Source organism: Notechis scutatus, chromosome 6 (assembly GCF_049901735.1).
Source record: "Notechis scutatus isolate UNSWTSFEM ecotype Mainland chromosome 6, rNotScu1.2, whole genome shotgun sequence".
NCBI lineage: Eukaryota > Metazoa > Chordata > Lepidosauria > Squamata > Elapidae > Notechis > Notechis scutatus.
In genome coordinates, this window is record NC_142014.1 from 19211048 (window position 1) to 19229753 (window position 18706).

General features: G+C 35.8%; 1 protein-coding gene across 2 annotated transcripts in view; it reads right to left on the reverse strand.

The window, feature by feature from the left end:
- Positions 1-18706, reverse strand: part of TBC1D22A (TBC1 domain family member 22A) — a 111294-nt gene that overhangs the window by 49889 nt on the left and 42699 nt on the right. For both annotated transcript variants that reach the window (XM_026677657.2, XM_026677656.2), the window contains exon 9: positions 957-1063. In XM_026677657.2, the coding sequence (XP_026533442.1) occupies positions 957-1063 (107 nt within the window). The remainder of the gene's footprint in view (positions 1-956; positions 1064-18706) is intronic.

Genomic DNA, 18706 nt, shown 5'->3' on the forward strand with positions numbered 1-18706 from the left:
AAAGGGGTGCTTTTTTCCCAGATAGAAATTGCCTTATTCTATCTACCTACATGGAAGTTTTTGTTTCACCCCATGTATATTCATGGCCATGATAGAGATTCTTAAAAACTAGGCCACTCAAAAGACTGCTTTCATTGATACAAGCCTACTGAATGTAAGGCATCACAATGCATTCCACATGATGCCAGCTACTAGATGGAATGATTTAAAATACTATTCTCATACTTGCAGCTATTCCAAAAAGAAACCTGACTGCTCAAATGGAAAGCATAAATATAAGTGCTTAACTGTACTGATTTCTTCTAGTATCAATTCACTGGGTTAGGTGTGAATTTACAGCGAACAATGACCACTGGTCTCATCTTTGATTGAAATATATTCACTGCAATTACACATAACACACGGAAAAAGGGTTCAGAGCAACCTTGAGCCCTTTAATATAAATTCTCTGAATCTAAGCTATCTTTTAATTAATCCGGTTTCTGTTCGTATTACTTTTATTAATTTATCATTTTGTAACATTTGCATTTTAACTATTATTCAACCCTGCAATTTGATTTAGGCTTTTTTTTTTAAAGGGGGGCTTCTTATTTTAAAGAAAATACCGATAAGCCACCTTGTTTGGAAAGATGGCATATACTGTACGTTCTTATCTACTAAAAATGCCTACCAACGTGTGGCAAAATAGTTTTGTTTCAGTCATAAAAAGGAACAATGAACTGATTTATTGGGGGTGGAGGTATCTTTTTAATGTACACCAGAAATGATAATGGCCAATTTCATGATAAATTATTTTTATCAGGAAGAATCAGGCAGGTAGCCCTTTACCAATAAATGCAGTATCACCAACTGCTACATCCTATTTATCAACTGCCTGGTTTTCAACATCTCTAATGTACTTCCAAACCCAAATGCAAATGAAATATGCCCACTGGTTAGAAGAGAAATCAATTCACCTGAATGCCATCAAGCAGTTTGCTCATGCACCAGAAACTGTCAGCTTCAATATTCTGCAGTACCTCAGTAGAAAGACTGGAAACATCAAACTTTTCCAAATCCTCTTCTGAAATAAAGAGAAGGCAAGAATGTCAATTAAATGTGGGAGACAAACGCAAGATTTAACACACAATATATAATCTTAATTAAATTTAACTATGAAGGTGAAAGTAAATGTCTTTGCTAAGGACTAAACATTCTAAATTATGCAATTTGACTAAGGCATGAGCTTTGGTTGATCAACAAATACTTGGGAATTCAATTTATTACACATTAACAATACCCATAAGCCATTGTGAAAAACTGTAAATACTTTGGCATACAAATACAAAATCTGGAAAAAAATGAAAATCTGCCAACACAGGTTCCCTTTCCATTCTGTATCATGATTCTCAACAGATTCCTAAGACTGCCATAGTTATCTATATATATTTACAAGATCCCAAAGGAATCATCATGTCTCCAATGAAAAGTGTGGTTCATCCCCAAAGAGAGTTTAAAACACAGTAAGTGATAAAAGAAATAAATTTGTTAATTTCATGGTGTAGCAGACAAAGTATATGATAGCTTAAGAGATTAATTGTTATGATCTCCAGCAATATTGAAAGTTTCAGATTCATGTTCTAAATAAAGTCAGATAACCCAGTAAATCAGCCAAGAAAAAAACAAGCAGCTAACTTTTTTGTAAGTATTGTTGTTCTTATAATTGTGGTGAAACTAAATAACAGCAAAAAGGGATTTGTAATTAATATGTAGATATATCACAAATCGTAGTCACCAAACTGGTAGTAACACCGGTTGAATCCCACCACTGCATCGATTCCTATACCAATGGTTTGTCAAAATATAAAATACAAAAAAAAAAAAAAAATGAAAATAAAGGGAAAGTGGAAGGGAAGCAAGAGGAAAGGTGTAGAGTAAAAGAAAGAAAGAACAGCATTGACTCCCGAGTCATTTTAGTGCAGTAGAATAAGGTAATATCAAACAGCCTCAACTTTTTACTTTTACATACAGTAATAGGATACTGTATACTAGCCATCTCTATAACAGCAAACCTATCCAATCAGCAAAACCCAGTCAAAGGTTTTTTTTTCTACCTCAAGCACAAAGTCCAGAAGCAGTTTCCAAGGAGAAAACATTTTTTCTTTATATTTTATGTTTTGATAAACTAATAAAAAAATAAATACCAAACCTTTCCCGTACCATTTCTTTTCAATGAAGGATACAATGCAAAATAGCAAAATTGTTTCACAGCATTCTTTATGATCTCCAGATTAATAATAAAGTCATGTTCATAAAGACTTTTGGGGAGGGTTCTCTCAGTATTATGCATATGGGATCCTACCATTTGGAAATTAGCGTTTGATACAATATAATTTACACTTCAATTCAGCGTATCGTTTTCAGCTGGACATAGGAAATGTAGCAATGACTGCAAAGTACTATATGGCTTACAATAGAAGAAACACTCTTTAGATTACATTTTATTTCATTTCATTCAAACATACTGAACAAACTCTTTTCCATGGAATTATAATGAAATAGATCAGCAAGAAGCTTACTCAGTAGGTTCAGTTACTCAGTAGGTTCAGATTTTGAAATATATGAACTCCAGCATCTATACTGGGATGGTTTTTTTAGAAATAAAATGTTAAAACCTACCAATGTTTCATCTGTCTCAATAAGGGTTTGATGACTCCATGTGCTACAAACCGACACATAGTAAGGAGCCATCATGTTTAGAAATGCCATTAGCTATTTCAATGTATAGATATTAACCTGTCTTTGCAGGGTTGTTGCTGAGAAAGTAAAAAATGGAGTATGCTATGAATGTCACCTTGAGACCCTGGAGGAAAGTGGGACACAAATCTAATAAATGTAAAGATAATTACAATTTCAGCAAATTGCCTAGAATAGGTCAAAAGCGATCCATTTAAGAAAAGCTAAAAGAACCAAGAACAGCAGAATACTTAACACTGGAGGTTTATATACAACATATTCTTATTGGAAAGTAACACTTTAAGAATTGCTGACGTTCTTAGATGGTTCCAAAGAAAGAATACAGGTAGTCCTCAACTTACAACAGTTCATTTAGTGCCAGTTTGAGATTACAACATCGCTGAAAAAAGTGATTTATAACCGCTTTTCATCCTTGTAACATCCCCATGGTCACGTGATCGATGTGATAAAAATTCAGACATTTGGCAACTGGCTCATATTTATGATGGTTGCAGTGTCCCAGGGTCATGTGATCGCCTTTTGCAGCCACTCTATAAAGCCTTAGTAAGATGACACCAGTTTTGGTCACCACATTATAAAAAAGATGTTGAGACTCTAGAAAAAGTACAGAGAAGAGCAACCAGGATGATGAGGGGACTGGAGGCTAAAACATACAACGAACGGTTGCAGGAATTGGGCTTGGCTCGTCTAGTGAAGAGAAGGACCAGGGGAGACATGATACCAGTCTTCCAATATTTGAAGGGCTGCCACAGAGAGGAGGAGGGGGTCAAGCTATTTTCTAAAGCACCTGTAGGCCAGACAAGGAATAATGGATGGAAACTGAACAAGGAGAGATTTAACCTGGAAATAAGAAGAAACTCTGACAGTGAGAACAATCAACCCATGGAACAGCTTGTCCTGGAAACTTTCAAGACAAGACTGGACAGAAATGGTGTAGGGTCTCCTGGTTGGGCAGGGGGTTGGACTAGATGACCTACAAGGTCCCTTCCAACTCTGATTGTTATCTGTTATCTGCAGCCTTCTGACAAACAAAGTCAGTGGGAAAGCCAGATTCACTTAACAACCGTATTACTGATCTAACAACTTCAGTGATTCACTTAACAACTGTGGCAAGACAGGTCGTAAAATGGGGCAAAATTCCTTTAACAAATGTCTCACTTGGCAACAGAAATCTTGGGCTCAGTGGTGTTTGTAAGTTGAGGGCTACCTGTTAAATAGCATGTCATTTTTCTTCCTCTCAAACTTGAGGAATCTTCATCAATATCGGTTACGCCAAAGTCTCCGATTCCAATGTTTCAAAGCAATGTCTCTCATTTTCTCCAGTTTCCCGTGGTAGTTCTCATCACACTCTCTGCATGAATGTAAAAGATACCAAAAGGGTTGCCTAAAGAGAAATAACTGGGACATAAAAATAAGTGATACGCTGATGCGAGGGGCTGTGGTTGATGCAAGTACCTCCCTTAGCTCTTGTTTATTCTTTCACAGCACGTGACTCAATTCTTGTGAAAAAAAATTCCGTGGAGCAAACAATAATTCATTCACAGAGGAAGGAAAGAAGTCTGATCCACAGGCAGCAGCCACACAATGTAATGAGGGTGGAATTATACTTTAAGGAGTCATATACAAATCATAAAAACGGGTTAAGATCAAGTCCAGCAATGGTATTTTGGTTTACTTTTAAAAGCCATGGAGTAGTGCAATATTTCTTGGTTCACCACCCAAAATAGAGAAAACGCTTTTCTCCCAATTTTTCAGATATAAATGTTTTCCAAAGAAGTCCTTCTGTATTCAGTGGCACTTTTAAAACGTAACACAAGTTAACCTTCTTTTTATCTTGCTTCAGATTTATCCACAGACTCTGTGACTCAGTGACCCTTTAAAGCTGTTTTCAGATGAGTAGCAAAATAGTTATTTGCAGCAAAACAGAATTTTTGAGACCCTAAGGGCATCTTTTTAAAAAATTACTTGACTTTTTCTGCCACTGAGCATAAAGTCTCTTACTGGTTTCAATAAATATTTAAGTTTATAAGATAATAATGGGTTACCCTTTATATTATTTTCCTGTTGAATGGGGCTAGCTTTGAAAATTGTCAGTTACCAGATAGGAGTTAAACACTAGAAACTTCTTATACTGCACATACAATACCTATGAATACACTCACATGAAACAATACAGGAAACAGAATAAATACAAATATACATCTGAAGAGAACAAGAAAGCTTTAATTCTGGAATGTCCCATTTCACAAAGCATTTGCACTTTCAGAGACATCTTGATCCTCCTTTCACCACAACGGTTACCAAACTCTTAAGTTTTAAACATTTTCAGATATGAAATACAACTCTCAATCAATTCCCCTCAGATGAGGAACCTGATATAAAACATTTTCAATAATTCACAGCCAATGTTACAAAAAATAAGAACAATATATTTCAGAGCCACAGAAAAATATTTAAGAAGTGGGAATGTATGAAACAATGCTCTTTAAGAGGAAATTTTACTTCTGGTTGTGATTTACTAAATGCCCTGGGCCATTTTTTTGGCAAGAAGTACTTCCACAAAGTTGGGAACATCAAACATATTGGTGCCTTGCTAATAGAAACACTTCTGGATGAATGAAAGTGAATTTAGAGAGTTCATTTATCACAAATAAGGAATCATAATTTGTATTTTGATTTTTCAGAATAAAATTCATAGCATGCAACAGTGTTCTTCACTAGCATAACCTAATTACACCACAATTCATTATTCCATAAGTAATTGTTAAGACTGCTACTAGGATTATAAACATGTTTACAAAATTTGGAGGTGAGGTGGGGAAAAGAAATCAGTTAAGAATTACATTTTGTACCACCTTCAACTATTAAAATATTACAATTCATCTGTACTGATTGCTCTACAGCAAGTAATAAAGCTGAAGGTTTAATTAAAATACTACAAAGATTTTGTGATTGTTGTGGTTGAAATCACTCTGGTTGGTTATTTCTCATGGTTTGGTTTCATTCCAATGAAACAGTTAATTATTCCCCAATCTGACAAAAAATACCAAAGCACTCTATTGTTGAACAAGTTGTGCTCATACTACTGTTACTATCAAATTTTTCTTTTAAATGCAGTTTACCATAATGCACCTTTCTCTTATTGTTTGCTAAACATTAGCTGTTACCAATTCCAGAAAATTGTCACAGAAGCCGCAAATCTACATTAGGCAGGAAGAAGAAAACAACTTTAATAATTATTGTGTATCTGCTGACTACAATGGCTGAGCTGACAGGTAACAACACCAAGCCAACATTTTAAACCACAGCTTGTTGAACCACAGTAATCCAATTACTAAAACACAATGGGTGATTTCCACATAATGCTACCAAATCAAAATTTCCACTTTCTCCACAAAGGCCCTCCTGTGCAGTTACTTCAATGACAGCAACTTCATTCATGCTCTGTACATATAAAGCACCTCACCTGAATGCTTTGCATTGCTCTGTAAGAAAATTACACTAACCTGTTCTTCCTGTGTAGATGGCATCCTCATTAGTTCAACTTTATATAAGTATTTCCAAACACTTTAATATGCAAGTGTACTCATTTTCTTTTGAGCCACAACAAAAGAGATTTGTGATACTAGACAGTTGTGAGTAGAGTTGATGCAAAAGTTAGATTCCAAGTCTTAAAATGATATTGATCAGTGGTGGGATTCAATTTTTTTTACTACCAGTTCTGTGGGCATGGCCAGGTGGGTGTGGCCAGGTGGTCATGTGACTGAGTGGATGTGGCTAGGTGGTCATGTGACTGGCGGGTCAAGTGTCTTTTTTTCCTTTTGCATCACCCCCCGTTCCCCATTTTTGGCCTAGTGGGCCTCAGGGAAGCCTCCTGGGCATTGAAAAAAAGAAGCATTTTGAAGCCTTCCGAGGTAAATACAACAGCAAGGGGGGAAGAATCAGCTGTGCCTTGTGATTTAGATTAGCTAGAAAGCAAGAAATCCAACGATCGCCCAGCTGATCATTGGAACCGGTAGCATTTTTTTTTTTTTACTACCGGTTCGTCCGAACCAGTAGCATTTTTTACTACAGGTTCGGGTAAACCAGGCCGAACCGGCAGCATTTCACCTTTGTTATTGACCCTAATATAACAAAAGTTTCCTCTCAGAATAAAACATAAAAATATAATTTGAGGGACCAAACTACAATCCTGTCTCTTGTTTATAGATCTGGTATTCACTTACTTCCAACCAGATACCGTGTTTCTCATATAATAAGGCCGGGTCTTATTTTTTTTTGAGCCCCGAAAAAACGGCTAGGCCGTCTTTTCGGGGGTGACTTAATTCCTTCCCCCTTGCATCTTAGGGCGGGCAGCGACGGCTTGGATGTTGACCTCGGCATTGGTGGGGCACTTTGTATCAGGGTCAACGCAGGCAGCACCATATCTGGGTGTGCAACAAAAATACTCCCTAACAGCAAGCCCCCCCGCCATTTCGCATGTTTTAATATAGGCCTTAATTTGGGGGGGAGGGGCTTAATTTCATTTTTGCCTATAAAACATGCTGGGACTTCCTATTGGGGGAGGCCGTATTGTTGGAGAAACAGGGTATATACAGGATTGCCTGAAAATGTGTTTTAATCATATATCTTATAACTGCAGGAATGTAATTAAAAGGCTACTTTAATAACTACATTTATTTTATGCATCAAAATACATGTGCTATCTTGAATATTTTACAAAATTGGATGACAATTGTGGTTTGCCAGCAGCCTGTGCAGATAGCAGCGGAATTGGACAGTGGGGAAGATCAGGGACCAGTCCGGGAGTCTGGAGAGGACTCGGATGAGGGTCCTGCGTCTGATGCAGAGATGGGGCCAGGACCATCTGGGAGTGGAGTGCTGACTCCGGAGCTTCCAGAGTTTGGCAGCAGTTGAGGCCGAGGAACAAGGAGCCTGTTCCCAGTGCCCCTGTGCGCAGAGCTGCTAGAAGGCAAAAGCAGATGAAACAAAACAGGCAACTCGGGAGTAAGGCTGGGAGGTGACTGCCCCTCCCATAAGATATAAAGGACAGGCAAAGATGACAAAACCTTTGCAGAAAACAAGTTGTTCATTCGGTTCGGATTAATCCTTGAAGCTCTGTGTGGACTTTGTACTTTGGTTGGTTTTTTTTATAATTCATTTGGCACTCTAGTTGTTGGCAGCAATTCAAAGGAAAGAAAAGTGGGTGCTTATCTCAAAGGGACTGTTTGGGACTCATTACCGGCTGGGAATGAGCATAATTCCCGGAGTTGAAATAAAATAAGAGTTGTTTTAAATAAGTGTGTGCTTAATTGCGGTCTCAGGAGGCTTGGTCAGAACAATGACATTGTTATTATATGTATCTTATAAGAAACTTACCCTTATGAATCTTTTTCTGCTGTTCGATATATGACTGTGCTTAAGGTTTTGTTAGGACACAAGAAAAAGAACATTCTAGTAAACAATTCCCATTTGCCACAGATGTAGGAATTAACCTAGATAGCTGAAGTAGCATTTTAGACAGGCTGCTATATATTCAATTCCATTTAAAAAACAGAATTAAAATATAACTATGGACAGTTCTCTTTTGAGATATTAATCAAAATTCTTATATCAATATCTAGGAGGCTTTTTATTTCAGTATTTTGAAATTGCAGGTTTCTTCCCCTCTTCCCCAATCTTTTCAAAACGTTTGGCTACTCGTTCACATCTTTATCATTGCATCAGAATTTGACATTATCAATAATGCTAAAATAATGCCAGTCTCACTTGATGGCATATGAAATCTAAAACTCAATCAAAATAAGTCTTGAAAAACTAGTTTTCACTACAGCTCTATTTTAAAACTGCATTCATATTCCTCCTCAAATAAATCCAATCACCCAAATTTTCTCTCTAAAATAGAAATAGCACATGGGACTTAATTTAAATGATTTAAATGATGTTTCTTTTAAATGTAAGAGCTACAGTTAACTTAGAAGCATGGAAATATTTTTTAAAAACCATAATTTTTTAATTTTATTGTAGTTAACTGAGGACTGAAATCATATGATGAAGGATCTGCATTTGAAGAATAAACAGTATAATCCTACTTCTTACATGATTTTTAGAACTGAGGCACAGAACATGAAAAATTCATCACCGTGTTATTTGCTTTTGAGATAAGCAGCATTGTACAAAATGCAGAAAAGGAAAAGGAAGAAGTAAGTAAAACAAATTAAACACGGGAGATAATAAAAAACAAATCTAACTGTAAGTTATGACCCAGAGTTGGCACGTAAGCAACTCATGCTAGGCAGAAGCTTGACAGCTTTTATTCAACCACCATCCCCCACCATCCCCACGATCCAGCAATTCCCGGTCCGTTCTCCAAGGTCATCCGCAGACACTTCGTACAACTTCCCAGCAGTGAAAATCCACACTAGCAGCACCGCTCCAGGGGCAAGACAGGCTCTGAAACTTGGCCAAGTTCATGACAAATGTCAAAGCAAAGGATAAAACTTCAGTCCACACCAGCAAGGATTCTGGAGCAAAGCTCTTCTTGGAGCCGTGGAGCACGTTGCTGCAAAATACAACATTTGTTCCCAACAATAACCTCTCCCATGGCTTTCCTTAAATGCTGCTCTCCAGGTGATCCTCAGGAGGAGGGGCAGGGTGCCCTCCTCCTGAATAGTTGGGTCACCCTGCGCTGACTCTGCTACCTCTCCATTCTCCCCACTCGGAGATTGGGTGGGGGAAACATTTGCTTGTCCCCTCCTGTGCCTGCCCTTTCCATCTCCTCCCCGCTTCCTTGGTCAGCCTGTGCCCTCTCTTCCTCCCTGCCTACTCTTCTGAAGCCCAAGAGATCCAGGACTGCCTTGTCCTCATCCCCAGGTTGTTTCTCGTGGGCCACAGCGATTCATTCTTTCAGAATAGGATTCTTCTATTTGTATAAACCATCTCAAAAATTCAAGTTAAAAACTTCATACAATAAAAAGGGAATGTAGAAACCAATGACACAAAACAAAATTTGCTAGAATATATTGTAAAACAAATGTCACTTTAACTGTAACTCCTAACCCCAACACTAAAGATTACTTAATATTTTATTCATTACAAAACATAAAGACAAGCCTAAACAAATGAACTATTTAGTATGAAGGTATAACAGTTTATCCAAAGTGGAAACTGAAGAAGTAAAAGAATGGACAGGTAAGCAATTTTCCAATAGTTTTTTTTTTCAGAATAGTTTGAGTAGCTTACAAAAGCCACCTGTTCAGAAAGTATGATTTTTCATTTCCTTGTAAAAATCATAATTTAACCCTCCCCAAATCAACTTTCTCAGAATGTCTTAAACAATATTTATCCAAATTCATTAATCTGGTAGAAAAAATATTTTTGTATTCAATTTTTTGATATTTAAAGAATAGAAGTATGGTACAAAACCATAATAAATACCAATAACGAGAGGATCCAAATTATTCTTGTATTAAATCTATTTGCTGTTTTCCCTCCGTTAAGAGCAAAGAGTGCCAGAGACTGGTCAAAATAGGGTTACAGAGTTTTTCCAAAATGAGCATACATATAAATTTGAACATTGTCAAAGAACTGTTTTGCAACTAACATGGAGAACATATAGGGTAAACAGGAAATCTGGATGTAGGAGTGGTAAAAGGAGGTCAAATATAGCTAATGAATAACAAATATGTGCCATTTAGCTTCATTGCTCAAGGCCTTATTACAGGAATGTTATACTCTCCATACTGACCAAGAATGAAACAAAACATGTATTCTTTTTCTGTTACCAACAACAGTATCTTCATCATAGCCAGTGTGATTAGAATAATTAAGATGTTAGGACTAGGAGCAGAGGAGATATTTTTTTTTTTTTTTTTTTTGGGGAAGGGGGGGGGGGGGGGGGGGGGGGGGGGGGGGGGGGGGGGGGGGGTGGGGGGGGTGGGTTTTGGGGGGGGGGGGGGGGGGGGGTTGGTGTTTTGGGGGGGGGGGGTTGGGGGTTGTGGGGGGGTTGGGGGGGGGGGGGGGGGGGGGGGGGGGGGGTGGGGTTTTTGGGGTTGTTTTTTTTTTTTTTTTGGGGGGGGTTTTTTTTGGGTTTTGGTTTTTTTTTTTTTGTTTTTTTTTTTTTTTTTTTTTTTTTTTTTTGTTGGGGGTTTTTTTTGGGGGGTGGGTTTTAATATTATTTCCCCTCTTGGCAAAGAAACCTTCTAGATGTGTAAAGCACATGTTGGCAAACTATAGTGTACAGGGCCAAAGTTGGTCCACAGGGCCTGTTTTTGCATGGCCCACAAACTAAAATGTTTTTCCATTTTTAAATGATTGGAAAAAGAGCTTTTGTTCATGACGCCTATATGAAATTGAAATTTCAATGTCCATAAATGAAGTGTTATTGGAACGTAGGGACACTTGTTTATTTATATATTGTTTATGGCTGCTTTCACACTATAACATAAGAACTGAGTAGCTGAGACAAGACCATATATGACATTTTACCACTTTGCACGGCTGCTCAGCATACTGCAAATTGCAATAACGCAGTTACAACAGGGGTTCAAGTGCCATGCATATTTATTTTTTCTTACCAATGGATATATATCATGTCAAGAAGAAAAGTGGACTTCAAATATCATATAATGGAATGTGGATTCTTATGCTGTCAACATTACAAACATGATAATAAATTCACAATAATAAAAAATGAACGTGAGGCTGCCACTCTAGCAAGTTTCAAGTAACTCATTTATTAGTCAAGTAAGGAAAGCCTTTTACCAATGGGGATTAATGAAACTGTATTTGATTACAGCAGCTGAAAAAAATGTATCTACAGAAAATAAACTTGTTTAAGACCATTAGCTTTTTGATGAAAACAGTTGCTTGAAAAGTTGTGGACACTGGAAGCAACATCAATAGTCAATTAAAAAACAAGGGAAATGATTTTGAATGGTTTTCCTTAGCTCTTGATGAATTCTTGTTTATTCGAGGAATCAATGCTGACATTGAGATCACTGGAGAATTAGTCTCTATCAGTAGTTTGCATGAAATATTTTCAGAGAAAATATTCCTGCACAATCTTAAATGGAATGTTAAAATATGTTATAACGGATGATGTTAAAAATATAAGTGGAACCGAAAAAAAGCTTAGTTGAACAAAGCTTGTGAAAATGTAAAGTATTTAAAATGAATGATTATTCATTGTACTATTCATCAACAGGCACTTTGCAGAAAATATTTGAATCTATTGAACCAGTAGTGTCAACGATTAATTTCTTTCACTCTCATAGACTTAACCATAATCAATTCCAAGTTTGTTTGTTTTTCAGAAACAGAAGTTGAATAACATGACTTGCCTACCCTATAGCAATTTGATGATTCCCAGTAGTAATGTTTTATTCTGATTTTTGAGTTCAGGACTGAAAGTTTTCTGCATAAGTACTGTTCCAGACACTAAAATCAAACACTAAAAGGCTTTGGAAATTAGCTTTTGCTGCAGACTTGATATTATTTAATGACCTAAATGTATAAGACAAAACAGCATTATTATCCAAAATGTATTCTGAAATAAAATCATTTTGATGATAACTAATGTTCAATCACAAATAATGTCAACCTGCTTTATCAGCTTCCTGTGTTGTCAAATGTTAAAATAAGAATCAAGGTCTCAAATTTGCAGCAGATAAATCTTCCAAGTCCAACCAACCTAAATTTCCAGTAGCAGTTTCCACACCTTGATGCAAGTGCAAAAGAAATTCCCATATTTCAAAATCTATTTAACTATGAAATTGAGGAGCTTTCACCTAAATTTCAGTTGCAATTAATTTGCAATTTAATAATATGCTAAAAAGCAAGCTTCAAGAGAAGATCTAATAAAAGTCTATAAATGCCTTTCGAGCAATTGATATGTTCAATTAAAATCATATGCTCATGCATTGATATCAATATCAATACATATTTGTGTAAAAAACATTTTCAAAAATGAAATACTTTTTATTTAATTATAGATCAGCATTAGCAGATACTCATTAGCAGATCTGTATTATGAAAAGGTATGTATGTATTAGTATTATTTGAATTTCATCAAATAAAAAATGTTTTCTCTCTTGCTACATAAGTATATAATACCATTGATTTTGCCTCTTGGCCTGCAAAGCCTAAAATATGAAATGGCTTACATAAAAAAAAGTTTGATAACTGATGTCCCTAGAGGTTTCTGTCCTTTCTCTTCTCCATCGTTTTAGGAAAAAAATAAATCTTGCAAGACATAAACAAAATGAATTTTTTTTAAAAAAACCTAAAAAATAATATATGAAGCCTAATTTAGACAAACGGATGCAAGGTTCTTGCAAAACCATGATGATGTTGGTTTGCTATAATTAACAAGCTAGAGCACCATTTGTTTCAAAGAACAAAAATGGCAAGAAATTAATAAAAAAGCAAAATAAGCATTGCTTATTGATGTTCTATGGAGTGCCCTAGTCATGCAGAAATAGGAAGAGACAACAAGGCATCCAGAAGCAAATTAATTTCAACACCCTAACAGTATTTTGATAAACTTGGTTATTTACTCTTTCTTAAATAGCATCTATTTGAAGCAAAAGTCCATGGGTGGCGCAGTGGTTAAAATGCAGTATTGCAGGCTAATTCTGCCAACTGCCATAAGTTAGATTCTGACCGGCTCAAGGTTGACTCAACCTTCCATCCTTCCAAGGTTGGTAAAATGAGGACCCAGATTGTTGGGGGGGAAATGCTGACTCTGTAAAATGTTTAGAGGGGAGTATTAAAGCACTGCGAAGCGTTATGTAAGTCTAAGTGCTATTGCCATTGATATTCAACATTTTTTCTGGACCTTTCCCAGCTTCTTCAGGTAATTCCAGTCATTTATCAGACCTGCTGGGAAGATGGCACACCTCACTTCTTTTTCCAATTCATGAACAGCAACAACTTCCTCAAAGTTCTGGTTTTTTTCTTTTTCTTTTTGAAAGAACAAAGGTGTTTTTTCCCTATCCAGGAAGGGTCGGTATCAATCATATGATTGTATCTGTGTACCAAACACATCTGTCACTCTATGTGAAATTCCCTCTTGAATGTGGATCAAAGCACAGGTGTCAGCTGACTGCCAGCTATCAATCAGCAAACAGAGGTTAAGAGTTTTGGTCTCCATTTTTACTATGTATTATTTTCAAGCACACTCTCTATCCAATTTAAAATGAAAATAGGAGAACAAAAAATACTTAATATCATCTTTGCTCCCAATAACAAAAATGACAATAAACAAATAAGTTGAAACTAAAGTTGAGATTTTTCAACTGGCTCTTTCAAGCCTACTATAAAATGGATTTATTTTAAACATACATTTAAGTAGTATTAACCAAATTTATTATCAAACATAATTTCTTTCTAGTAGTGGATTCGTCCTTGGATTTCATGAAAAAAGAAATTATCCCTTCTGTCAAGTCAACTTAAAATATGGTTTTAACTTGAGGTTTCACAATATGCAAATTTCAATTTAATTAAATGAAAAAAGTTAATTAATAAAATGGTTGATGGCGCTCAAGCCTGAACAACATGAAGAAAACATCAATTACATGAAAAAAATTCTCATTTGATAAAAAACCCTTTCATACTTTTAAGAAGCTAACAGCCTAATCATTCCAAATATTATTAATATAGGCATACGGTTCACCGGCAGGTTAATTTTTTTAACATTACCATTTGGATAATTAAATGGGGAGAAGAAAATTATTTGCCAAAACAAAGTAGAGACTTTTTCCTTTGTTCTTTGAATAAAGACCATTTAAAAAGTTTCATGTTCAACTGGCCCAAACAACTTTATGCCTTTTTATTCCTAAAAAATAATCAGGTATAGCTAAACAAGGACCAAAGATAATATTACTAAATCATGTTGCACTCTTCGAAGTACATTTCTGCCTGCGTAGTTACATTAATGCAATTAGCTTCCAAACTCTTTATAAAGCTTAAAAATTTGTACCTTTTAAACTTTTTTGGCATTTCCACTAATTTTACCATTACCAATAATATTACTCACATAGTTATTTTCATTTTTTTCTATAATACAATATTACAGCAGTTTCACATTACATACGAAAGAGATAGTAGTCTTTAAAATTATGCTAACGAATGTGCTTGCTAAATATTAACGATAGCTTTTACATTATGAAACAAAGGGTTTTTAAGAAGATACTTCAATAATCAATTTTAATTATTTAGCCTTCTATTTTAAGAAACTTAAATATAAGGAGGAATAATATACTTTTGCTTGCTTTTAATTCAGACTATTATAATCTGAAATAGCTCTTCTTTGGAACACAAGATAAGAGGATATATATTTGGCTATCAAAAATTACTACTAGTAGTAGTACTGCTACTAATTATTCTTATTGTTCTTAACTCATTCCTCCTGAATCCTTTTCTACTTTCAAAGTCCTAAAATACAACAAGATTTCTCTTGATATCTCTTTTTGCTAATTAACAAGCTTACTGGTTCTCTTTTCATATGTCCATCTTTTCTCAATCACAAAAGAAAATATATTAGCACCAAAATTAGCATTCCTAATCAAACAGACGTATTGCTCTGATATTTTGAAGTCCAACTGACGTTGGATGACTGAAAGTAAATAAATTTAGACAAAGTAGATTCTAAATTACTGCAGAAGCTTTCATTATGGGTAGATGGTTATATGAATACTTTTAGGTAATACATACACAGGGCAAGTGACTGCTGTGCCATCTGTCTCCTGAATTTGAATATCTACAATGTAGATTACAAGCTCTTCCCCGACATGTTAGATTTCATAGTTTAAGAATTTTCTAATAATGCCAAATATATAATTTTATGTTTCTCAGTGCAAACAACAATTCCGTAAGTAAATGTCTGAAATCTCTATAAGCCTCAAATCCTTTTGGTAACCAAAACAAATCCCTACGTTACAACACCTTAATAGTGTCCATCTCTGTTTCATAGAGCTCTGGACTCTAGAAAATTCATATTAGATCCTGTAAACTTGAATTCAGCTTTCTGACTTCAAGTTTAGTCAGTTTTCTTTCCAAAACACACTTTTGTTTTCAGCTGTAGCTATATGTTTTGCATTTTTGCATACTGTCCATTCTTAAATATTAACAAGAACAAGTAGAGGTAGGAAAACACTGTAATTTTAACTTCCCTCTGTATTTGAATGATCGCCCTGGCTATTTACATGACAAAGAAATCTAAGACACAATTTTCAAATTTCCAACAACAGAAACATACCAAGATTCATTATGCTTATATTACATAGGTTTTCACAATTTATAGTGGATAATGTTGATCTGGGCCAATGGATCTACAACCAAGTTGCTTTTGCTCACTATTATCAATAATAGAACCAGAACAGAAATTTGAAGGCAATAAAATAAATGTTGGCTACACTGGGAAAGATTCTAGGAAAGTTTTCAGAACCACAAAAGTTGCAAGATATGATAAATGGATTAAAGCTAACACTATTGTATTTTGCCCACACACAATGGCAAGACTGTGAAGCAAGTACAGAAACAGTAAACAGACTAACAGACATTAATAGCAACAACCTTATTCATCATAATTTTGTTAATTGGATTTTCTGGAGAGGAGATTTTGGCAGCAGTGAGGAAAATAATATCGTTGAAATAAAGACAAGTCAGATTTTTCATCAACATAACATTCTCAGTCCTAATTAAGATGCTAAAATAAACAATAGAAAATCGTCTCCATAACATAGCATGCAATCAGCAGAAAATGGGCCAACATATGATTTGGGACAATTCAGAGTTTTTCAAGGCCAAATTTAATTAATGATTGTATATTGACTTAACCTTGCTGTTTCTTTTGAAGTAGATGTACATCACACACATATACGGATCGCGAATGTATGCCTTGATAAGTTATGAGAAAAGATTGTGAATAAAATAATTATTGATTACTACATCAGCGTATGCTGTATGAGAGCCGGTTTGGTGTAATGATTAAAATATCAAGCTAGAAAATAGGAAACCATGAGTTCTAATCCCAACTTGGCCACAAAGCCAGATTGGCCAGTCACTTTCTCTCAGCTCTAGGAAGGAGACAAGGGCAAACCACTTTTGAAAAAAACCTTGCCAACAAAACTGCAGGGACTTGTCTATACAGTGTCCTAGACTTGGATATGCTTGAATGGAAGAATACAGAGAGAGAGAGAGAGACAGAGACAGAGAGAGAGACAGAGACAGAGACAGAGAGAGAAAAAGAGAGACAGAGAGAGGGAGACACTGGATACAACAGTGGCAGTAGCTATTCCATTTAATTGGAAATACTATAGCTGTAAAATATAAAGGGCAGCTTAAATCATCAGGGAGATATATCATCTTTCTTCAAGAAACTCCTTGTGCAACTGGAGGTTTCAAGGCGATTTCTGATATCTTCCATTTTAAAAAAAGAATTACAAAATGACTTCTACATGGCAGCACATTTCAAAATAAGTCATTCAAACATCTTTCTAGAAGCAGCTATTTCCAGTAGAATATGATGGTTTTGCTCATATTGGAGAAATATTTCTATTGGGGGTCCTACCCGAAGAATATAATAAGGAAATTGCATAGTTATTCATATATTGACTGCTGACAGAATTGTATTTGTACAAAATTGGAAGAGTGAATATATGGTATTCAGCTTTGTTCAGGTATTTTCCCACGTCATTATAGTTGTGCTTTTAAAGTTGTAGCGACGTTTCGGCAGAATCTCATCTGCCATCATCAGGCTTCTGTATTGTGTTTGTCTGTGAGTCAGACTTTCACAGCCGCTTCCGTTTCACAGACTTTCTGTGAAAGTCTGACTCACAGACAAACACAATACAGAAGCCTGATGATGGCAGATGAGATTCTGCCGAAACGTTGCTACAACTTTAAAAGCACAACTATAATGACGTGGGAAAATACCCGAACAAAGCTGAATACCATACATATAAATACCCGTCAGAATTTTGATCATGTGACCACAGGGAGGCTGCAATGGTTGTAAGTGTGAAAAATGGTCACAAGTTCCTTTTCTCAATGCCTCAGTAACTTTGAACGGTCATGAAATGAACTGTTATAAGTCAAGGACTACCTGTCATACTTTCTTGCTGAAACCAGCATTCACGGAAAAAGTTACAGCAAAACTTATATACAGCTGTCAGGACATTTGATGAAAAAAAAACCTAGGTATTAAAGGAAGTAAGAACACTCGATTCCCTCACAGTAGCTTACAAAACTACTGTATCATAATCATGAAACCTATTTTAAAGATGCCAAAGGGATTACTTCAAATAGTCATTTATGGCTCCATTTTTATTCTAGTGCAGAAATCTATCCTTTAAAAGTTGCCAGCTAGGCTAAATCCCTTTTGCCATTAAATATTTTTATTATTATCAACAATGCATACTTCTTCCATGTTCCACATTCTCAGGCATCATCACATTCACAATAGTGCTATACCAAATGGCACTTAGGGAAAAGAGGAGGGGATTTTGGTAAACATAGAAGACAGAATGGCTTTCCAAAACATGTTTGTGAAGACCCACAAGTAGAGCTTTCTCCATATATGTTTGTATTTACAGATACATGACTGAAAAGATTTTAAAGACACGTGGCTACAATGTGTGGCTGAGAAAGGCATAGAGAGCCATAAATGATTTAAAAACAAATTATGACACATTAGTACCTTTGTAATTTTTCACTCATTTCTGTGTCCAACCTGACAATGGAAACAGTCTTAATTCAAATGGTCAAGAGTTTCATCCGACTGATGAATACTGCTTTAAAAACAAACTGCTTCCCCAAAGGAGCTATGTTCCCAGGCATGTCTCGTGCATGCCATAGATCAGATTCACTGAAAACCATGCAGCTTCAGAAATTGTTCCCTGTGGCAATAGAAACCTTACCAGCAGTTTCCAATTCTTGAATACCTGCCACCAATTTTATTGCTTTAAAA